This window comes from Thermobia domestica, chromosome 4 (genome assembly GCF_964235325.1).
Source record: "Thermobia domestica chromosome 4, izTheDome1.hap1.1, whole genome shotgun sequence".
In the NCBI taxonomy this organism is placed as follows: Eukaryota; Metazoa; Arthropoda; class Insecta; order Zygentoma; family Lepismatidae; genus Thermobia; species Thermobia domestica.
In genome coordinates this window covers 312,097,045-312,122,610 of record NC_137457.1, presented here as the reverse complement: position 1 = coordinate 312,122,610, position 25,566 = coordinate 312,097,045, and the positions used below count along the sequence as shown (strand labels likewise).

Genomic DNA, 25,566 nt, shown 5'->3' with positions numbered 1-25,566 from the left:
CCTTCGAATGTTGTTATCCGATGGGAGATCACATCCATATTCCCGGCGAAAAGCACATTGCACTCCAATGCTGAGTTACACCTTGTGAATTACAAAGTAGAAAAAAAAAAAAAAGGAGTTACCGTTCCTTTTAAGGTAACCCTGATAATCAATTAGAAACACCCTGTATAAGTGAATACTACAATTGGAGCATCAGTTATATGTGGAATTATAATAAACACGATGCGATCTTTTCACTAGCTCGCGTGGTGAAGCGGTCTAAGGTGATCACAGAGCTGGTCAATTGCGAGTTCGAATCCCGTTCAGCGCATAAGTGTTATGTACAATCCTATTATTTATTTCATTACTATCATTCATATTTTAATGTCTCCTTTAGCCTAAGAGGCAGATACATAATACATGAAACTGAAAAATAAATAAATAAAGAAATATGTGACGTTTACTTACTCAAAGAGACAAATGGACAGCAATTGAACTACAATAAAATACTTAACTTACAAGTGTCAATATTTTTAAAACTGTTTCAACGGATATGATTTTCGTCTTCATTAACATTCATGAAGGAATTTCCCCTGCGATTGCATCGCATCTTGTAGCATTAATCATTGGAACATTGTTTGTAATCCTAAAAAGTTTAAGTTAGTGCTTCTTGAACCCACCTATTTTGTTAGTGCAAAAAAAAAAAAAAAAAAAAAAAAAAAAATCTACAAAACAAATTAGAACTAATTATGTTTTTTTTTACATTTATTGCGGGAAAGTACTTCTATGTATAAAGTAGAGAAATGTTTTTAAGAGTTCAAATTCAGCTGAAATCTGGTCACCATTGTCTAATCTATCGGATTCATCCTTACGAAGATATTATTCAGTTTCCTAATCGTATCAAGTGAATATCCTTGTGAATCTTCAATTACATCTTGAGCTGTCATGTTCTCACATTGCTTCCGTGAAAGTATTCACGTTCTATTACAGTCTTTCAGGATACTTGCGGAAGTTAAATAATACCTAAACGTATACAAATGAGAACTTCAACAATGATATGTAAAAGTGAAATATAAATTAATGTATCTCTTTTTGTAGTCTTACTATTCTTTTCAGCATGAAGAGAAACGCAGGTTTTGTTGAGCGTTTGTCTTTTGTAGTGAGGTGTGGCTCTTAAGAAACTGAACTGCTAAATAGTAGCAAGTAGGGGCGTACTCAGACTTTCATCAAGAAGGGAAAGGGGTTCACTCACTCACTTCCATGACAAAGTGAATTTATATATGAATTCCACGACAGGGTGTTTCAATACAACACCGACAACGTTTGAGAGGTGATTCCTGACACCAAGATAAGACAAAAAGTATAGACCAACCTGGGTGCACAAACGCTTCCTTTCGGAGTTATAGGCTGCCGAAAATATGAAAAATTAATTTTTAGGGTCTATAGCTCCAAAACTATGAAACCTACCGTAGTCGGGTCAAGACTTCACTTAGGAACTAACATGTGCCCTATCCAAAAATCCACGTTTCATAATTCTAAGATAGTCACGCAACAATTTTTATAGAGGGAGTTTGGCTACGGGCATAAAAGTTGAAGTACTCACGAACTACCTCTATAAAAATTATTGCGGAAGTACCACAGGATTCTGAAACATGGATATTTGGATAGGGCACATACTAGTTCCTAAGTGAAGTCTTGACCTGACTACGGTAGGTCCCATAGTTTTGGAGCTATGAACCTTCAAAGTTCATTTTTTCATGTTTTCGGCAGCCTATAACTCCGAAAGAAAGCATTTGTGCACCCAGCTTGGTTTGTACTTTTTGTCTTATCTTGGTGTCAGGAATCACCTCCCAAACGTTGTCGGTGTTGTTTTGAAACACACACACTATATATATATATATATATATATATATATATATATATATATATATATATATATATATATATATATATATATATATATATATATATATATAGTAAATGTTTCTTTTCCATTATACCTTGCTCAGAAAAGATTTAAACCCTGAATCCCCCCACCCCCCTTTGCGTACGCAACTGGTAGCAAGAGAAGTAGAATGAACACCGTCACATGCAGAAGTAAGCATAGTTGTTTAATTAGATTTAGAGTTCTTTGGAATAGTTTGACATTAGCGCTGTTTTCACCTTGTACAAACACCAGTTCTTAAGAGGGAGCAGTACTTCAGTTGAACAGCAGTCACCTCCGGTGTGCGTGATAGCGACTTCGATCTAACGTCGTGTCATGTATTTGATGTGACTTTTTGTGCGAGTTTTCTCGGGCTCTCTTGTTCCCTTCTAGTTCGTCATTCAATTTCATCATTACCTCATAATTACTGTGATATTTTATTTCATAACTACCCTGTAATTACTGTAGTATTCTGTTACATCATTACACGGTAATTCGTCGTTTCATTTCATCATTGCCCCATAATTACATATGTACTTGCTGTTCTGTTTTATCTTTAAAATAAAATTTGCATCACTTTTCTTTCTAAATATCTAGTGCTTTTGTCGAAGTTAGTTCATGTACTCGTTATCCAAAATTTCCGAGAATGTTATGTTACCCTGAAACTAGTACCAGCACGAGTTCCCGCCGCTAGATGCCTTTTGGTGTATATTTCAGCTGGTAAGTCCGATATGTGGCGTTATAGTGAGTGACGCGTGGCGTTTTGGTTAGTTTCTGCCGTGTCTGTGAATTTTGAAATGGCTGACCTGAAGGAACAAAGGTTCTGCATTTAGTTATGTTTCAAGCTAAATTCCACCGAATATTAGGAAGTTTTAGGTAAGCAAGCTTTAAGCAAAGCAGAAAGATGTAAGTTGTTCAAAGATGGCCGAGAGTCTGCGTAGGATGACAAATATACGGGTTGGCCGTCGCCATACACAACTCCAAAAACGAAAAACTACCGCGAGAGTGTGTAAAGTGATCTTTGAGCACAAAGGATAAAAGCAGACTATCTATGACATTTGTAGGTTAGACTGTCAGATATGATAAATAGTGTGAAAGACAGGGAAACTCAGATATGATGAATAGCGAGAAAGACAAATATGAGAAATAGTGAAGAAGACAAGGAAACACAGATATGAGAAATGGCACAAAAACAAGGAAACCTAGATATGATAAATATAAACGGTTGGGAATGTAGAGAATCTATGACAGAAAATAAATGCTAAAAACACCATGAACGTAAAATATTTTAGCCAATAAGTACTTTCTAATGATCGAATGCAACCGCATAATGTATTTGCATATGACATACACTATCTTTGAAAGATAAGATTACTGTTGGGAAGATAGATAGTGTAGCTAGCTAGTGTTTATTTTAAACACATAAGTGTATGAGTGTAGTTGTCAGGTGATACACTAAAAACCGTTCTCCTTTGGGTAGTAATTATGTATGTCGTTTTCTGATAGCTGAGAAAATTATCTATGTGATTTAAGAAATTCTTGATGGATAAATTGTGCAAGCCATAATAGTGATTCGGAACTTTACTGTCCTATATATATATGTAAATATGTAGTAGTTGGTCCTATGTGGAAGGTTCTTAACTAGGAGGATACTAGATTCTAGTAATAAGAATAAGATTGCATTGACTGCACCCTTAAAAATGTATGTAGGGAATACATTAATCACATTAAAGGGAACCTACTTTTAGCCTGTTATATGACATAAAATCGTTAACGACCGGTAATGCAGAATTCGGTAATTTGTTGTATAAAGTAATAAATACGAGTATATTAAAGGAAATAACATTTATGAAGAAACCGTGTCTTTCCCACCAGTTCTGTAATAGTAACACTTCGTATCTTATCTTAATGTTGTATTTGAATTGTACTTTTCGTATTGTTAATATTCATTGTTGGCAATTATTTTGTTTCTTGTTATGTGATACGTTTTCTTTCTTTCCTTCCTTGTTCTTTCTTCGTCATTAATTGTGTATTTCTGAAACTGTGTGTCAGTGTACTTTATGTTTTGTTTGTATATGTATGGTGTCAACTTTTACTATGGGTAGTATTTCTTTCAGGCATTTTCCCTGATTTCTTTTTACAATAAACTGCTGGGTACTGCTATTACGGCATTACGGAATGGGACGAGTGTTTTGTATGATACACTTGTAACGTGGGAAGATTGAAGGTGCTTATAAAATGTGATTATTAACTACCTCAAAAGTGTGAAAATAGCGTTATTTCGTTGAGTATTAGCTATCCATATTCAACTGCGCATTAGATTGTTCACTTGACACCATCCCCACGGTGAACCTAGGTTCTCAATAGGGATTCGCGGTTAAGATCTTAAACTACCATGTTTTACGACATGCGTGAGACTTTTATAGCAATCACATCGTATTTTGTAATACTGCAAAGTTTTGTGAAATAGGTATTAACCTAAATGTAGTGGACATCGAGTATAATATGGCCCGAAATTTTTCGGATGATTCGAATAGAAAAATAAGAGTACTAGCATAAAATATTACAAAACACTTTAAAAATATTAAATACTAGATTTACCAATTTTAAAATATATATTTCTTCTTCTGAGAAAAACGAATAAATCTCAGTATTTCTTGCATCTCCTTCTGGCGGTTATCACTCTATATTCAGATCTCTGGTGATATAATCATATCGATTTGAATAGCTCGTGGAAAATAACGTTAATGACGAAGTTTAAGTATCAATTAAATTGAACCTTAACTGAGGCAGTACCATAACGTCGCTACAGGGTCCGATCCAGAATTTTCTAAGGGGGGTGTACCAATAACTACCAGTATATTTGAATTAAATTGGAATTTTTTAAAATGCCTTTAGGCGTCTGTAGTGTGAATGAGAAAATGCCCTGGAAATGCTGTGTCTGTTCTCGGTGAATCCTTTTCTTTCAGCTTTTTGAAAATTAACTTTATCGATTTTGCAGAACTTCTCTTTATTTTAAGTCCAAAAGGAAACATAACAGCATAAATTTACGGAAAGTATTGCTATTTTCACTGCTAGCTTCTCACTTTAGGTAGTGTATATTTACAACGAAGGGGGGTGCATGTGCACCTTTGCGCCCCCTTAAATCTGGCCCTGCCTCACTATTATCTATCTATTATATAAAAGAAAAAAATGAACTTGATTGTGATCGAAACACGGGAAAACAGCTGAACTATTTGAAATTAATTTTTGGATATAGTGTAACTTTTTATTACATGTTATTTTGATGAAAATGCATATTCTAAGAGGGAAGTGAAGGGAAGGGGTCATAATTTATGCGAAAAATTGAGTATCTTGTGAGCTTCTGAAGTTAGAAAGATGAAACTCGAAACTTTTTCCCTGAATTGTTTACTGTCACTTCTAAGTATTTGAAATTTTTCACTTGGTGCAGGACTTCATTAACCAACTTGGTTTTATGCTTTATATGCTTCCTACTGATTATCACTGTTTATTTTTTCTGTACTTACCATATGTTTCGTTTTCAGCTCCTCATTCATCATATTTCAGTTGTGTTGTAAGATTACCGATGTGCTAGCTATTAATATAACATCACCGCCACACAATAACTTCATCAATTTGATCATTTCCGTAGTTCAATATCCTAGGTGAAATTGCTTCATTTTATTATGACACTCTTTCATTACCGTACCTAGTATAAACAGAATAGCTTCTTAATTATTTAATGAGATGAGTGAACGCATGTTTATAACAATTTATAAACGCACTCTTTATTTACTGCGTCTAATACTTAATGCAATATCCCCTGTACTGTTTCAAAGTTCCTTGACATCTTCCAGGTTTGATTTGAAATTCTTGACTTGAGATTACCAATTCTTACGTAAGTTTGGCTCGACTACCATTTATTTATTAAGATTCTTGTCAACGTTTCTTTTTCTTTTTTTTTTTAAAACAATTCTTTCTATTGGATTCTGTCAAGAGTTTTATAAATCCATAAGACATGAATGTATTCATCTCATTAGATTTAATAGTTTCGTTTATGATTTTCTTAAGAGCTAATATATGATCTTGTTCCTTCCAGCTGCGGTTCGGTTGTTTTTCTTAGTCTATTACGTAAAATCCTAGAGTATATCTTGCCTGAGACACTTAATGTAACACTGAAAAGCGAGGGAAAACATTAACATCAACTGTTGAAGAAATGTGGGAAGTTTATTGCTAAACACTATTCTCCGAAGCACTATTTGCTTAACACACTTTATAGCCGAAAATATTCTCTAATTCTGTTGTTTCATCCTAACTTCTAGTTACATATGGCTTAAACTGTTTTTTAAAAGTTAAAAGTAATTCAATGGCAAGTCATTTTCAGTTTGAGTACATAATATTGCCTGTGATGGAGAATTGGGTAACAAAAACGATTTGTTGCAAAGATGCCCATTTTGCAATCAGAGCTCGCAGCGCGCAGATTGGCTATCCTCAAAGAGACTCAGACACACTAATTTCATTGAGGTTCTCATTGCTCACGGTTGCTCAGCTGGATCTGGAATCCATTTCGTTCATTGAGCTCGCGGTTGCTAAGGGCTCGAGCTCGCTATCATCAATGAGCCTCGCATTCGCTCGTGCTCGCGTCCGCTAACGTCATTGGGGCCTGTGCTTTCTCTGACTGAGCTCTGGTTTGCTATCGTTTGTGCTCACATGTGTTCGTGCATAATTATTGAGCTCCAGAGCCGGTCTCGCGAGTTTGAACATGTTTTATATCAGTTAATTTACTTGAGAATTTTAAGAGAATAAGAGGTATAAGGATTTTAATTATTAACAAATCCTTACAAAGCAGTTCAGCTTCTTAGTTGTCACACTTTTTTACTTATTGTTATACGTAATAAGTGTACATTTATATTGTATTAATTCTTGTAAGCGAAGCACCTAATTTTTGTTCTTTTTTTTTTTTTTTTCATTTGTTTCGCAATTGGTTTTGCATTTTTTGAAACAGTGGATTTTACGGTTGATGTATTGTTGAGTAGACGTATCATGTATGGTGTGAATATTGTATTTCTTTCAGGCCTTTCCTCTGGTTTCTTTTTTCAATAGACTGCTGAAAAATGCTATTACCTCTTTACGGAATGGGACGAGGGTTTTGTATGATACGTTTATAACGTGGGAGCGAATGAAGGTGCTTAGTGTGACTACTAACTGTCTCAATATCATGCAACTAGCTGTTATCTCGTATGTATTAGTTATCCACACATCATAGCGAAGGTCGCTCAATGAGTTGTTCGCTCGACGTTCTGTTTTAGTGCATCTAGCTTTTCAATAGGGATTCAGCTTCAAGGTCTCAAACTGCTGTCTGTGAAATGATAGCCAGGAAATATAAGAATAATTAAGAAATTCGGTTTGTCCGTCCGGGAGACCAACGGTTTGTCCGTCCGGGAGACCAAAAAATTCCTTTATATATTTACCCTGCCTGCTTGTCCGTCCGAGAGACCGAAAATTTCCTTTATATATTTATCCTGTCGGTCTGTCTGTCTGTCTATCCGGGAGACCAAAAATCTCCTTCATATATTTACCCTGTCTGTTTATCCGTCCGGGAGACCAAGAACTTCCTTTATATATTTACCTTGTCTGCCCGGGACACCAAAAATCTTTATATATTTACCCTACCTGTCCGTCCAGGAGATAAAAATTTTTCTTTATATTTTCACCCTGTCTGTCTGTCCGTCCGGGAGACAAAAATCTTCTTTATATATTTACCCTGTCTATTTGTCCGTCCGGGAGACAACAAATCTCCTTTATATATTTACCCTGCCTGTCCGTTCGGGAGACAAATATCTGCTTTATATAATTACACTCTCTGTCTGTCACTCCGTCCGAATGCAAAAAATCTCCTTTATATATTTACCTTGTCTGTTTGTCCGTCCGAGAGACCAAAAATTTCCTTTATATATTTATATTGTCTGTCCGGGACACCAAAAATCTCCTTTATATATTTACCCTGTCTGCCTGTCCGTCCGGTACACAAAAAATCTCCTTTAAATATTTACCCTGTCTGCCTGTCCGTCCGGTAAAAAAAAATCTCCTATATATATTTACCCTGTCTGCCTGTCCGTCCGGTACACAAAAAAACTCTTTTATATATTTACCCTGCCTGCCTGTCCGTCCGGTATACAAAAATACTCCTCTATATATTTACCCTGTCTGTCCAATCGTCCGGGAGACAGAAATCTCAAGAACTACCTGACAGATCACCATGAATTTTGGCGAGGATGTAGAAGGTCATACGTTAGGAATCAAGTTCGTTTATGGAAGTGATATTCAAACCGGAAGTCACATAAATCAACTATTTCCGGTTTTAGAGGTTGAATACTATAGAACAAAACGGTAGTAGATAGCGAGAGAGTCCTTTCCCTACAATCAATTAAACGTCCCAAGAACTACATCCTTAACTCTTTACTAAAACCTACAACTTCTGTTGAATTGAGTTGGTTTAGTTTAGCGTCCTTTCAGCAGCGAGGCTATATGAGACATGAACCTACAGCTTAATGTTGGATTCAAACTACATAAGCGAGCTCCTTCGTTGCAAAGCGGTTAGCGTACGCGCCTTTGGCGTGGAAGACCTGGGTTCAATTCCCGGCGGGAGCTCATGTGGTTCGAATTCCACGTTAATCAGTAGGTCCCGTCTCCTGTAGCCTCGCTGCTGAATGGGACGTTAAACTACAAATCAACTCCACTCTTTCACGTTACACTGCTAGTTGTTATTATTTTCTATGGTATCAGCCAAGTACTGGCCATGTCGCTGTCAGCTCTTCATTAAAATTACGTAATTCTCAACCATGTCATGATGACACCACCGGCCATCCATACATGTATATACTAACTACTTACAGAACAGCAGCAAGTCTTTCAGACGGTCGCATGGTGCCGCTGCTGTTGATTGACAACAAGCCGGAACCGGTTTTTAATAGAAAACTGAACTGGTTTAAAGAACCGGTTTTGTTTTTTAAAGAAAAAGCCGAAATCCGGTTCTGTCCCCACAACTACTTTAAACACATTTCATTCAGAAATTTCGCATTATAATCAAATATTATTGCCATTTAGAAACTATTAAATATGGTAGTTACCTGAATAATTGGTTTCTATCCATACATAATATTTACCATCTATTGTCATTTGTCTTTTCTTTTTCTTTTTCAAGTTTAACTCCCCATGATTATGCCCCGAGGCTAAGAGAGACGTTGATTATGTCACGAGGGGTATTCGAATATAAATTTCCCCAGGCGACTGTAGACAGAAGAGGGGATGCAGGACCAAGACATTCAAGAGAAGACGTACCTTTATTTTTTCACATAAGTATCACATACATTGAGACATTTGTCATACCGGTCTATAAGCTTCAAAAACCCTTCCAGGAAACATTCAGGGCTCTCCACACAGAAGCAGCATCGAACAGCTTCTGTGACTTCAGCATTGCTTCCAAAGCGCCTGCCACCGAGAGTCTTCTTCAAAGCCGGAAACAGATAGAAGTCATTGGGTGCAAGATTAGGAGTGTGTGGCGGATGGGCAAGGCGCTCCCACTCAATACTTACAATATAGTTTTGCATTGCCGTCTCTTCATAGCTACCATGCTCAGACTGAGAGACTCGTCTCCACTTTACGCAAGCGCTGCGACAGCGCCATCTGCAGGATCTCGGATGAACTTGTGTCTGGGTGTGTTTCGCGTGTGCTGTTTTCCCCCATTGCTGTTCACTTTCCTGGGGAAAACGAGAGGAGAAACTTATTTTCGGTCTCTCCCCTCGTAATAAACGAAATCTTGAAATGAAGAAAGTAAGAGAAAACGGGGAGAATTCCCAGAAAACTCACGCAGTTCGCTTGGTCCGAGCTGATTTCGAACCAGGGATCCCACGGACCAGATGTTATTGCTCTACCACTGAGCCAACGCGGCCTCCTCCTGTTTCTGTAGCACACAGGACAAAATCCCATATCATTAATCTAAAAGCTCCATTTTCGTCCTCTTATCTAGTAATAAAATTACAACAAATGCTGAATGTCAGGAACAATTAAATTTCAATTCGAATTTGTAAAAGTCGAGCGGATAACGTATTAAGCGACCTTCGTACCGTATGCATGTATCACTAACGGTGAAAGTAAATTATATGTATATGCATATATATAAGTTAGAACTGGTCATGCGCTTAACTTGATTTCAGCTTGATTATTGACTGATTTTTCTCTATTATTATTATTATTGTATACTTACTTGCTTTTGATTTATTTGCACTCTGTATATAAATGTAATTATGTAGTTTTAATTTTGCTTGGTATTTGAATTTGTTTATTTTATTTTATTTTAGCATGGAATAATGTAGGCAATGCAAGTGTACTATTAAAAGTGATTCTACTAAACCTGAACTACAAATTGACTATGATTATTTAAGGGTGCTACTGCTGTACAGATTTGAATAATTACTTTATTCATTACTGTATTTGACACATCAATAACAAAATCACTTGACAAAAATGGATTTGCAGTGAAATACGAGGTGTGATCAAAGAATACGGTGAATAATTTTATTACAAACAAAATAATAAGCTTACATGGAAATTTCTTTAATTTCCTTCAGAGTATTATCCTTACCTAGCAATGCACTTATCCCAATGTTGAATCCATGACTGGAAGCATTTCTGGAAAAGCGTTCAACTGGTCTGTCGTGGCCCTCTTAATGTCAGGAATAGTGTCAAAACGTTTTCCTGTAAGCATGGTTTTAATTTTTGAGAAGAGTCTGCCAAGTCGCATGGTGCTATATGTGGAGAGCAGAGTGAATGTGGACAGACAAGAATATTTTTTTTCGGCCAAAAACTCATGGATCAAAGGCAAGGTTAGGCACGGCGCGTTTTCGTGGTAGAGACCTGCACGGGCCGGGCTTAGGCTGGCCGACACTGATTTCTCTTCATGTCGGGCCGGGCTGAGACCGATTAATTGCAATTCTTTAATAATTATTGACTTTCATTGAACGATAACTAGAATAAGGGCAAAAGTTTAAGAAGTGTGCCCGTGGAAAATGTTACAAAATGAAACTCTTAAAATTTATCGGGCCCGGGCCGGGCTTGGGCCAAGAATTTTAAAAAAAACTTATCGGGCCGGGTCGAGCTCGGGCCGAAAATCTCCAAAACTTTTCGGGCCTGGACTGGATTAGGCTCGGGTCGAGAAATTCGGCCCGTGCAGGTCTCTTTCGTGGTGAAGAAGAAACCAATTTCCCCATTTAGTCGGTGGTTAAAATGCTTTTCACAGACCCATACGAGATGTTCTTTAGAATAGTCATTCACCTGTTCGAACAAATCATTTGTGCCACGCTTTATACGTTTTCAACTGTTTTTGACGTCGAAGGATGTCTCGATCGTTGTTCGTTTTCAACCGACTCCTTTCCGCTTTTGAATCGCTCATACCACTTGTAAATAGTCTTCAACGCCACCACTTCATCGCCATACACTTGTTTTGACATTGCGTGAGCTTCTTTGGCACTTTTTTGCAGCTTAGAACAAAACTTAATGTTGTCGCGCGAAGACACTCTTAACACGTCCTCACTCTTCTGCCTCTGAAATCCAACTAACATGTCACAACTCGTTCAGACTTGACGTTGATTGTACCAAAGGTTTAGGCTACCGGGCTTACTAGTTGAAATGGATCAACATCGATAGGTGGCACTGTGCAAATACATTCACCGTACTTTTTGGTCACACCTTGTATTTATCAACTACGAAACTACTAAATTACAAATTGTGTCGTAATATTAAGTCGGGTTACCTAAACCAAATGTTCAAAATATCATCCATTCATTTTCAATGTATAAAGTACATATTTAGAATATACAGGGTGACTCAATAACTCCGACCCCCCCTCCCACACACATTTTAAAGGCTAATAAATCAAACAGTATTGCCGATCGAAAGTTGTTTATTCAAAAATGTACAGTAAGTTTGTAGGTGAAATGATAGAATTGACAAGAGCTTCAGTATGCTTCCTTGCAGAACGTTTCGACGACTGCGAAACAGACAATCTTACAGTCTCAAATATTCTCAGGTATACGAGCACTTTTAGATCGGCTAGATGTTTTTTTCACACTAAACCCGTTCGGAAATTCTCGACCTACTTCAAGATAGTCTTCTGATCAAGAACATTTTTATTACGTGGAATAGCAAAATTTAAGCACGAAACTCTCTGCATTGTAGTCACAGAATTGGTGTTTTTGAAAAACATTTCGACTGCATACGCACGATGAGCTCCTGACCAAACTATAATGCCGAAGGGACCGGTAGAAGAGTGCTGAGCGGAAGCGATGACCCTCACTACTTTTGTCCCTCCACTGACAGTGTTACAGCCGATCAAAAAGTGGAAGAGTTTTATTGGTTTTATTGACAATAATCGTAATGTCAATCATTGTGTCATTTCAACAGCAACAGAACAAGAGTAATTCAAATCAGAACAAAATAATTACAAACTATTTTCAGTACCTAAAATATTATATTTTTAAATAAACAATTTTCTGTCTGCTGTACTTCTTGTTTTATTAGCGTTTAAAATGTTGGGTTACTCTGTATTACATCAAGGATGTTGTTGGATGATAACTTGCGGAATTCAGAATTAATACCGCTCTTTTAAATACTCTAGATCCGTAGGTCCTTATGCAGAGTCGTTTTGACGTATGATTAGCGTCATACTAATGGTCAGACTACTGCAGGAAACATGTTAGTCGAACTCTTTAGTATGTCACTAATCACGCGTCGGAATGATTCTGCGTAAAGCGGGCAATCTTTTCAGAAAAAAGTTATATTTCGTTATTCCTCAGAAAGAGCTTAATCACATCTTACTAATTCTAGACATGAACCACTACATTTGAAGCACGAACACACATTCATCCTTTAATAACGTTCTGTTTATTGTAAACTAACTTAATGATATATGCAATAAGATTTAAATCCTTTATAAAATCATTTCTTACAATGTATCATTCATGAATCTCACCATAATGTTTTGTTTACATCTGTCAGCTAGCTACTGCTACTCTCGTCAGTAAAAACTGCATAACTGAAACTTCAGTCAGTTGAGAACTGAATAACTACTAATCAATTGAGAACTCAGTTACTACTACTCCAATGAATTGAAAATTGAATAACTGCTTCTCTAATCAATTGAGAACTAAATAACTGCTACCCTTATCAATTGAGAACTGCATAACTGTTACTGTAATTAACTGAGAACTGAATAATTGCTACTATAGTCAGCTGAGAACCGAATAGCTTCTATCGTCAACTATTGGAAGTAGTTTTTGCGACAAAATTCATTGCGACAAAAAAAAAAAAAAAAAAAAAAAAAAAAAAAAAAAAAGAGCAAGTTGCAAAATAAAGAAAAAGGGAGTGTTTTGTGATAGGAAGATAGCTGTTACCTGTGAATTTATTACTTCTAATTTACAATAAAAATTTCCTTTTAAATCAATAAGAAGTTTAAATTGTAGTAAATTTAGTTTATATAGAATGCGAACTAGCAGCAATGAGAAGTGTGATGTAGTTGAAGCTTAAAAAAAAAAAAAAAAAAAAAAGTGGCGATGTATTGGCTGGGCGATGACCGCATCTCGGTTCTCATTGACTGCTACGCTGAAGCTCCAACGTTAATTCCAAGTGACGAATAAATTTCCAACTTGAGGAGCCCTGTATTACAACACTTAGTCCAGATGCATTAGTTGATTAATTTGAAATTTAATCTCCCATTCAGTACGAGACTATATGAGACCGTGGTTTACAACTTAATGGGGGATCCGAACCACATGAGCTCTCACTAGGAATCGAACTCGGGCCCCCCTTATAACCATGGTAGTGCACTAACAATATAACTACGAGAAAGTTATCATGAGTGTTACTAAATTCTCAATCACAGATTGAGTGATATTTTTACGATTTTCTTCCTGTGAACTGAAGGTCGTCTTTTGTTTTCCTACATTTGGAAAGATGTGATAGAACAATGTAGATGGTTTGAGACTTCCTTAGAAAAGATATAACAGTGTAGGTGCTCACAGACTTCCTTGGAAAAGAGATAGAAGAGGTAGGTGTTCTCAGACTTCCTTAGAGAAGAGATAGGTGTTTTCAGACTTCCTTGGAGAAGATAAAACTGTATAGGCTTTAGTATAGGTTTCTGAGACTTATTTGGAAAAGAGATAGGACAGTGTAGATGTCCTGAGACTTCCTTGAAAAAGAGATAGAAGAGGTAGGTGTTCTCAGACTTCCTTAGAGAAGAGATAGGTGTTTTCAGACTTCCTTGGAGAAGATAGAACTGTATAGGCTTTAGTATAGGTTTCTGAGACTTAATTGGAAAAGAGATAGGACAGTGTAGATGTCCTGAGACTTCCTTGGAAAAGATATAGGAGAGTGTAGGTGTTGTCAGACTTCTTTAGAGAAGAGATATAGATGTTTTCAGACTTCCTTGGAGAAGAAATAAAACACTGTAAATGATGCTCTAAGACTTCTTGAAAAAGAGTTAAAACGGTGTAAGTGTTCCGAGGCTTCTTTGGGAAGGAGATAAAAGAGAGAATAGGTGTTCTGACACTTTCTTGGAATTGAGGATTTGCTGTTCTATGTCCTATAAAAAGAGCATATTTTATTTTTTGTTTTTAAATAATAATGGTTCATTATTGAAACAACTTTACTTAGTATACGGGCTAATTTTGGCCATATCTATAGAGTTGTATAGATATAGCCATGAGTTATTAGTAGTCTGCAAGTCAGCCACCTGTATAAGTTAAAGTTGGACATTATGTGACGAACTTAGATTTCACTGTAGTTCATCTTTAACAGTGGTGAAGTTATCTTCAGTATATAAACACAAGATTCTCAACATTCATATAGCGATTGGATTTTTTAAAAATGTAAATACGAGGTGTGTTCAAAAAGTATAGAAACTTTGGTTGGCAAAAATACATCCCCTTCAGAGTAGTCTTCTTGGTAATGCATACACTTCTCCTAGCGCTCCCGCCATTGTTGGAAACACATCTGGAACGGTAAGCAACCATGCTACCAAATTCCGCATGATATCTTCTCTTGAATCAAATCGGGTTCCTTTTAATGGCATTTTCAACCGGGAAATAACTGAAAGTCACACGCAGCCATGTTGGACGAGTAGGGAGCCTGACAACACACAGGAATGTTGTGTTTGGCGATGAAAGCCTGAACCAAATTTCGTGGACAGTTTCCCCATGCCAAAATTCTCGTTCAAAATTGAATGTAACGATCAGATTAAATGGTTTCTGCTTGGATATCACTAAGCTTTTGGCAAAATTTGATGCAATATCGCTGTTCAGGTGTTTCTGTCATTTTACAAACAACTAAAATCCGACGACCGCATACTACACGTCTTCACCTGTTGGCCGACTACCAGCGACTGACGTTTTCTGCGGGCGAGAAAAAATTCACGACTGCGCGTGAGTGTCCCCTCTACATCTACTCTAAAGAAAATCTCCCGCGCTTCAATAGTTTACACGGAAAAAAAAATAAGGTTCGATATTTTTTGAACACACCTCGTATAATTCCAAGACTTCGAAGACGCAGATAACTTGTTATGCAAGATTCAACTTCGTTCACTAATTGTGTCAAGAAACATAATTATTGTTTTTCAGGACTTATTTCTTTTAATTTTCATGTGTTTTGCATTTTGTTTAACACTATGTAGAACTTTGTTTTGGACATTTTTTGTGTACCTTCCCTTTACAGGCATTTGCATTTGTAGCCTACCTCGACACTTATATGAAAAGCTCAGTCAATTTACTGAGAGCAGGGACCAAGAGTTTATATGACGCTTTAATAGGTTTCAGTAGAATTCAGGTGATTATTATTATTTTCGTACCGGGTTGATCTTAGTTTCTTTGGTATAATGTAAACTTGGTCTTGATCAATCTTTCGGGATAATACAGTGAAACTTGTAAAGTTGACCATCTTTTGTCTTGGTCACATATTTCTTTATGGCCCATGTCTATGTAGCTGGGTAGAAATTACAGAGGATGCTATTATTCTCTAAGTTGGCAATCTTGTTTGACCAATTTTCTCAGGTATTTCTTTAGTAAAATTTAGGTGGGAGCAAACAAAACTTATTATTTTTTTCCCTTAAGCAGCCTATTTTTGTTGATATTTACGCAGAATATTAGTCGCTTTTCTTTCTTCAGAAAACGTTTCAAAAACAATAGTAAACATTTTTTTTCATTTGTTATTCTGAATACAGAAAAAAAAACAAAAAAAAAAAAAAAACACTAATTTGAAACTTGTGCGAAAAGGCTATATAAAGAGGAGCTTTAACCTTCGGTATAGCTGATAAATCAATTTCAGCCATTACAGAAAGTTGCTCACGATCAAAGTATTTGATTTTAAATCACTTAACTGGCTAGTGATGGATCTTCACAACTGATTGTATTTGGTGTGACGGTCACGAGCCCGAGGACCACCCAGTTGCGTAGTTTATACTGTAGCAATTTCCTATGTAGAATAGGAAAAGGAACGTCTCGCCAGACCGCTTGGGCAACTTTTCAAAGACCGTGTAAGATACAGGAGAACCTCGTCGACTAAAAGTCTATTTGAAAAGTTCCACGGTAAACCATTGATGAAGTGTGGATTTCCAAGGGATTGGTGACATGTCTAGAGATCGGACTCAAAATTGGTTTTGGATTTGATTAACGATCTGCTAAAATATTTTATGTGCGAAATTCATAATTTGAGCACCGGACGGCACAAGTTTGTACAGTGTTGTTTTGTGCAAAAATGTTGAAGTAACCGATAAAATACGAATTAAAAATATACAATACATATTTTTCAACACTAAATATATGGTACTTTTTTCGGATACTATCCCGCACGAAGATACGTTTTTTCTTTAAAAGCTTTGATTTCTAATATAATGAGAAACTTGGTGAGGATTGCTCTAAAAGCCAAGAGATTTTTGTAAGCTCAAATAAATTGTAAAATACTTGTCCAATTACACCTATTAAGTGAGCTCCCTCGTGGCTGAGCGGTTAGCGTAGTCGCCTTTGGTGTGGAAACCCCGGGTTCGATTCCTGGCGGAGCTCGTGTTGTTCGGATATCAAGTTAATTAGTAAGTCCACCTCTCATCTAGTCGCGCTGCTGAACGGGACGCTGAACTCAAAATCAAATCAGAGCTCATTCGCGGCTAAGCGGTTAGCGTACTCGCCTTTGGCATGGAAGCCCCGGGTTCGATTCCTGGCGGGAGCTCATGTGGTTTGGATCTGACCTTAAATTGTAGGTCCACGTCTTATATAGCCTCGCTGCTGAAAGGGACGCTAAACCCAAAATCAAGTCAGAGTCTTTCTGGCTAAGCGGCTAGCGTAGCGCCTTTGGCGTGTGAGACCCGGGCTCGATTCCCGGCGGGAGTTCATGTCCAGATTCCACGTTAATCAGTAGGTCCTGTCTCATATAGCCTTGCTGCTGAACGAGACACAAAACTCAAAATCAAATCAGAGCACCTTCGTGGCTAAGCAGTTAGCATACGCGCCTTTGGCCTGCGAGACCCGGGTTCGATTCCCGGCCGGAGCTCATATGGTTCGAATTTCATGTTAATCAATAGGTCCTGTCTCATGTAACCTCGATACTGGAAGAAACATTAAATCAAAATCAAATCAATTCACCTTTTAAGTGTACAAATTGTTTGCTCACACCTATTGAGGCTTCAGTAGCTAACTTTCTAGCATTTTTTATGTTTCTTAATAAAAAATCAAAATACTAGGTGGCTGGTGACTAAGCTATCTTTTTTTTTTCTCTTCAGGGTTTAGCTTTAGTATAATTACTATTAATATTTTCTTTTGATTAGTCGCATGTTGTTCGCATGCTCAAAGTGGAATCGAGTCTTTTGTCTAATAATGTAACTTACTAACCCAATTAGCTTTTAGGAAACAAAAGTACCAAAAAATGGTAATATGCTTTATATTCCTTCGATGGATGGGATATATATATATATATATATATATATATTCATGGAACGAGGATAATTTACTTTCTATATTGTCGACTAAAATATATATATGGCAGCTGTTATCAGTGGTGAGAGAAATAGAAGATACCTCAAGAGGTTTTAGAACAATATGTTAGGATTCTATTATGAAGTAATAAAGTAGCAATGATCTAAAAATGAAATGTAGAAACAGATTTGAACACAACGTTAAAAATAAACAAATAACAATAATATATTATTGCAGGAGGATGGAAGTGTTGCAAACTTAAGTATTAGTAATTTGTAAACGGAAATATTCGAGAATTATATTCCTTATAACTCGAAAAACCAGAACCAGGGCCTAGAGCTGAATGGTATTCACCAGGTTATGGCATATACTGATGGTGTAAATATAATAGATGGTAGGAGAACAATAGAAAGAAATGTAGAGGTCTTATTAAATACTTGCAGGGACATGGGTTTAGAAGTAAATGCAGAGAAAACTAAATACATGGAAGTTCGTCGGGACCGTAATACGGCAAATGATGGATGCGTTAAAATAACAAACAGTACTTTCGAAAAAGTAGATACTTTCAAATTTCCAGGGTCAACATTAACACACCAAAATCATATTCACGAAGAAATTAAATGCCGACTAAAAGCAGGGAATTCGTATTATTCTTCAGTTCAAAATCTCTTGTCAAGGAATTTGAAGCTTAAAATATATAAAACGATAATCATGCCTGTTATTCTATATGGTTGGGAAACATGGTCGCTTACTCTAAGGGAAGAACGTAGACTGAAAGTATTTGAGAACAAGATTCTAAGATGAATATTCTGACCCAATAGAGACGAGAATGTGGAATGGTGGAAACTTCATAACGAGGAACTACATAATCTATACGGTTTACCAAACATTGTTAGGACCATCAAGTCTAGGAGGCTTAGGTGGGCAGGTCATGTAACCAAAATGGAAGAAAGTAGGAACCCTTTCAAAGTTTTAACTGAAAATCCATTTGGAAAACAGCCATTGGGAAGACCTGGGCACATATGGCAGGACTATATTAAGATTGATCTCGCAAAAATAGGAATACAAAATAGTAACTGTATCCAATTAACTTAGAACAGAAGCCAATAGAGAACTTATGTGAACGTGGCATTAAACCTCCTGGTTCCACAGGCCATAGAGTTAGTTAGGTAATAACTCGAAAAACATTTAAAATAATTATAAATACCCGTTTTTGTAATATGTTAAGATGTACATTTCAACACACAAAGTTTATATAAATATAAAATAAATTTTCCTTTGAGTGCGTTGGCAAGTTGAAATATCCGACAGCACTTCGTTGACTGGCTTGTGTCAATTTAATCACGTAGAATTTGTTCTCGGGTTGAAACTCTCTGAACTGCTAACTATTTCATTTTTATTTTTACATATGTCTAAAGTAAGTGTTTCACTTTTTCTTCTGAGTTATTTAAAAAAGAACTGTTTACTTTAGACTTTCAGTTCTCAAAAATACGTAAAAATAAATATAAAATAATCAGCAGTTCAAAAGAATCAGAGATTCTACATGGTCAAGTTAACAAAAGCCAATCAACAGAATATTGCAGAATATTTTAACCTGCGTAGCACTCAAAAGTAAAACTTCTGTATTTATTATAAACACTAGGTTTTACTAAGAATACCAATGAGCAGTATTTAATTTAGATTAAAATAAAATGTAGATACATAAAATCCTAACTTAATTTTTCTTACCATTTTCCATGTCCATAATGATAATTTAACGTTCAAGTGCAAATAGCTAACCTTACAGCTAACTTTACCAACTTACCTTACCGCATACTAATCATAAAATTGTATTAGTGCTTTTCAAGTGTATTTTTTTTCGCACTAATTCTAAAACCACTTTCAGACAATGAAAAATGAGGAATTTAAAGGTAACAGTGATTAAATGAGAAAAGTAAGGAATGTGCGCAGTTACTAGTGGGCACAGTCAACTTCCTCTCTTGTGTGAGAAATGGAGGTAGTAACTAATGTTTTCTTATACCACATTCTCTATAGCTACGAATCCAATGAAAATGAAAGAATCGCCGAATTATTTTGTTGGTGCGATAGTCAATGCAAGTGTACTTCATGCGCTTTCCACCTGTATTTTGTTGGTGCGATAGCCAATACAAGTGTACTTCACGCGCTTTCCACGTGCACTTTGTTGGTGCAATAGCCAATACAAGTGTACTTCATGCGCTTTCCACCTGTATTTTGTTGGTGCGATAGCCAATACAAGTGTACTTCATGCGCTTTCCACCTGTATTTTGTTGGTGCGATAGCCAATACAAGTGTACTTCATGCGCTTTCCACCTGTATTTTGTTGGTGCGATAGCCAATACAAGTGTACTTCACGCGCTTTCCACGTGTATTTTGTTGGTGCAATAGCCAATACAAGTGTACTTCATGCGCTTTCCACCTGTATTTTGTTGGTGCGATAGCCAATACAAGTGTACTTCACGCGCTTTCCACCTGTATTTTGTTGGTGCGATAGCCAATACAAGTGTACTTCACGCGCTTTCCACGTGTATTTTGTTGGTGCAATAGCCAATACAAGTGTACTTCATGCGCTTTCCACCTGTATTTTGTTGGTGCGATAGCCAATACAAGTGTACTTCATGCGCTTTCCACCTGTATTTTGTTGGTGCGATAGCCAATACAAGTGTACTTCATGCGCTTTCCACCTGTATTTTGTTGGTGCGATAGCCAATACAAGTGTACTTCATGCGCTTTCCACCTGTATTTTGTTGGTGCGATAGCCAATACAAGTGTACTTCATGCGCTTTCCACCTGTATTTTGTTGGTGCGATAGCATTACAAGTGTACTTCATGCGCTTTCCACCTGTATTTTGTTGGTGCGATAGCCAATACAAGTGTACTTCATGCGCTTTCCACCTGTATTTTGTTGGTGCGATAGCCAATACAAGTGTACTTCATGCGCTTTCCACCTGTATTTTGTTGGTGCGATAGCCAATACAAGTGTACTTCATGCGCTTTCCACCTGTATTTTGTTGGTGCGATAGCCAATACAAGTGTACTTCATGCGCTTTCCACCTGTATTTTGTTGGTGCGATAGCCAATACAAGTGTACTTTTATACGATTAGCTGCAGGCAGCTGAGTGCAAGTTGAACCATGGCAACTATTCTACAGCCATATCAGTTTGTCTTTCGCACGTACTCCATATGACGTCAACGATAGCTCAGAGTCTGCGCTGATTCGCCAGAGCAGACGACGGGAATTATTCTCATGGATCTCCAGGCGGTGAGAAAGTGTTTATATTAAAGCAGAAAGAAGTTAGTACACTTCCTTTCTTGTGGCCTGTTTTCCGTTTTCGTCCATAAGGAAATGAAAGAAAAGAAAGTTTAGCACAGACTGAGCTTTTGAGTTTCTGATATTGCACATAAGGAAAACGTATCTGTACCTTTAGACCAGAAATCATATTTATCGTTGAGGAGTATGTGTTCAGTCATATAGAACAATAATAAATTGTCCAAATGCAGCAGTAGTTGTGATACAGTTCATGTGATTTGAATGACTTGAGCACTAATCTCAAAAGAGAAATGGCATAACGCTTAGGGACAAGCTGGGTATCATTAGTTAGCCCACTGCTACGTATTCGATTCACGTATTTCTTTACTCTTCAGATATTATGGTTGAGTTTAGTTCAGTGGTAGAATATTGTAAAGTTTTGCATGTACAATTATAGGTAGAGCATACGTAGAGCAAACTACAGTTTGGATTTTTTAAATTTTTTTTTTCTACTTACTGCTGGTTCTCATTAGAAAATTTATTATAAACAGTATATCATAAATATCACTATAATGTAAATTTTTTGTACTGGGTAAAGAGAGGTGACCCAAAATCCGTGCAGCCTAGGAAAGGATCTCAATAGAGTTTTGAATCAAGCTAAGTGGAGTGGATTTAAGATCCACAGTGCTCCACCTTTGGCGTGGGAGACCCGGGTTCGATTCCCGGCGGGAGCTTATGTTTTTCGGATTCCACGTTAATCAGTAGGTCCACGTCTCATATAGCCTCGCTGCTGAACGGAACGTTAAACCCGAAATCAACTCAACCCACAGTGCTCCACGCAAGCAGAGAGGAGGTTAGGAATCATAGAGCTGCGAAGCAAGCTAGGTGACTGAGGTTAGGAGTTTAAGCTTTGATCAAGCTGAGAGGAAGCCTAGAGTTTTGAGCAATCTAGAGCCTTTGGGTTACGTTTCCTTCAGAGCTCCGAAGCAAGCTAAAGGAGGGTTGACCAGTTGCAGACTGATGCTTGTTGCCGAAATATTTTTGATTATATAGCTGCTCCAGATAATGCGATGGCGCTGATAATCCTTCATCGTTATATGACCAATCGTTTCACTGGTATATTAGTCGTCTGCGTAGTACGATGCACCTGGTCAGTTGTTTATAAAGACAACCATACAGAATATTACAATATCTTTATAATAAGCTATGCGTTGAATCCATTGAAGAAACCTGTAGTATCGCCTGCGAATAATTCGGAAAATTAATCCCTCGATGAAAATTAGATAAATTTGAAATTCTTGCCTAAAATTCAAAAAGAGGCTACAATTTCTGTAAATTTTAATCTGATCCTCGTTGTAAGCTTCAGTGCGAAAAGCTTAGTGCATTTTTATTGTTTGCATGAATTCTTGATTTCTGAATTAACTTACCAAAAAAAATAAATAAATAAATAAATTAAATAAATAAATAAAATGTAGATTTAGTGGGTTTACTTGCAGTATTTTAGAACTATAAATAAATAAATAAATAAAATGTAGATTTAGTGGGTTTACTTGCAGTATTTTAGAACTATATTGTAAACATTAAACAAGGGATTGTTTTCAGTAGATAGCATGAAGTAGCAAAAATAACTTATGAGCATGCTGAAAGAGGGTACTAATTGTTTTCTTTTTCAGTAAATACCAAAATAGTAACGCCATTTTGATACTTAGATTAGACAAATTTATTTTAGACAGAAGGAACGCATAAACTGGTTTATTTTGTTTGGCAACGACTATTCGTCGAAATTTTAAATTAATTTTATTTTTACGTCGAATAGAATCTACTTGGAATTGTGCTTTTGTTAGCATAGTCCTTTATTTAGTATCGCTGTGTCGATTTCTTTCTCACTTCACTTGGAATGCGATGATACTTCTCATAGCACATATTTAAGTGTGTTTCACATTTTTCGTTATATAAAAAAAATAACCGCTTATATGTAAGTATAATTAGATCAATATATGTACAGAGTGTATCAAAAAAGACTTTACAACTTTGAAAACTCATACTAATTTGTTTATTTAGCTTACAGACATGGTTTTGGTATCATTTTGTAGCAAAATAAATCATTTTTTCCACCTTATACCTAAAGAGGTTCAATGTGGCTTCAATTGTTGAAACGGCATACATCCCATCTGAAGTCGATTTCTTGCCAAACCTGCTGCAGCATGTCAGGTGTGACTTGTTGCAATTACGAGGTAGAACCTAGGTCTGAGCTCTGGTAGAGAAGCCGGTAAGGATGAAACAAACACGGTATCCTTGATGAGTCCCCAAAAGAAGAAATCAAGAAATGTCAGGACCTGTGAACTTAAATTCTTCAAAACAAAACACACAGCTAGCAAGCTTGGAACTATTAAAGGTAGCCATCTTTGCAGCAACTGCTGCTAACGCTTGCAGTGGCTTGTTTCTGAACTAGTGTACTACGTGAGTCAAAACTTGATGTATTTTGCTTCAAAATGACACCTAAACCATGTCTGTAAGATAAGTGAATAAATCAATATGAGTTTTCAAAGTTGTAAAGTACTTTTTGATGCACCCTGTATTTATGTTGTAATATGTGACAAAATCTATATATTATATATATAGTTTAGAAAGTAAAGTTTTGCTGTTCATTATTGTCAACAGTTCAACAGCTATAGCAAAACTATTTGATATATCGTAAATCATTTCATTATATTTTATGCAACATATACACCTAAAAATAAGACTAGTTTGCTCTAAGGTTATGTATTCTGTTTCCCGGCGGAATCAGGTTTTTCTCTGTTATTTCATTTGCTGGGATTGCTCAGAGCTTCGTGTATTTGTAGTTTGAAACCTAAAGTAACTTCACTCTTTTCATGTATCTTTTCTTTCCTGATGCTGAGAAGTCTTGGATGAATCACCTATACGAGGGAGAATCAAAAACTAAGGTTACAAGGCCGATATTTCTAGAGTTTCGTCTGTTATAGAGAAATGAGGAGGTAATTTTAATACGTAGACTTGGCAATTGTGCAGAGTTTCAGCCACCCGCCACCTATGGCGCTAGTTATATGTAAACACAAATGACGACTCGTTTAGAAAACTGGTCTCGCCAAGAAATCCGCTAAGTTATGTAATTTCTGTGGGCGAAACATACAACCGCGGATGAAATTCACCGGTAGCTGGTAGAGGTGTATGAAGAAACTGTAATGTATCGTCAGCATGTCGCAGAATGATGTCGAAACTTTGCGACTGGTTAAGAAAACGTCACCGACGAGGAGAGCAGTGGCCGACACAACACAGCATCAACAGATTTGTACATAGCTTGCGTGGAGAAGCCGATTCAGGACAACGGGAGGATCACGTTACGGCATCTGATAGCAGAATGGGAAAAGTCATTTGGAAGCGTTCGTCACATTATGCACGATATTCTGCAGGAGGTGAAACATTTCGAGACAACGTGTCTGAACACGCAAGGGCAGGATTTTTGCCAGGAGGAAATCTTCAAACTCATCCCACGATGCGGCAAGTGCCTGAACCGATATGGAGACTATGTCGAAAAACAACCTAATGTATGTCCTATATGTTGGCTGTATTGGTTGTGTGAAATAATATATTTGTTTCACTGCAGGGGCCGCGGTGGCTCAGTGGTAGAGCGTTCACCTCTGGTGTTTGGGGTCCCGGGTTCGATCCCAGCCCCCGCCAAGTGAACTTTGTGGTGGACAAACACCGCGTGCGTGGGTTTTCTCGGGGTTCTCCCGTTTCCTCCCACTTTCTTCATTCCACCATTTCATTCATTACTCATCATCACCGTCTCCTTTAGCCTAACCGGCATAACTGTGGGACGTAAAACTGAAAGGTTTCATTTCATTTTTTTGTTTCACTGCAGGCTTTGTAACCTTACTTTCTGATCACTCTTCGAAGCACATAATGATATTTCAAAAGACTCCGAGATAATTTAATTGTAGATTCATAACTTGTGCTGTACACGATACCTTCAGATGTATTGTTTCTTAGTTTCAAATAATTCTCATATTCCAGTTATTCTCTATTTAAAAATAAAGCTGAATATATCAAAACAAGTACAAATTGAAGTAATATAAAGATTCTAAAACACAAGATAATCTTTGCTTCAGCCGTCATTTTCAGCTTCTGCGTCTGCGAGATGTATTCACTTCTCAATGGGTTGTCACTCAACCAACCTAATAGTTCGCAACACAGATCAATTTATGAGTATTGAGACTAACTTATCTCCGTACTGCAAAGGACAAGAAATTTCAGATTATATTCAGCGACTCTTTTGCTCTTTTATCTTCCTCGAAGGGTAATTTGATAGTTGCAAATTGTACCTATTTCTTTATTTCAGAAACAAATGTATCCGTATTTTT

General features: G+C 36.9%; 1 protein-coding gene across 1 annotated transcript in view; it reads left to right on the top strand.

The window, feature by feature from the left end:
- LOC145684319 (ATP-binding cassette sub-family C member 5-like) overlaps positions 1-25,566 on the top strand; it is a 181,973-nt gene that overhangs the window by 61,853 nt on the left and 94,554 nt on the right. Inside the window, exon 12 of the mRNA XM_081756510.1 lies at positions 15,668-15,778. Coding sequence (XP_081612636.1) covers positions 15,668-15,778 — 111 coding nt within the window. The remainder of the gene's footprint in view (positions 1-15,667; positions 15,779-25,566) is intronic.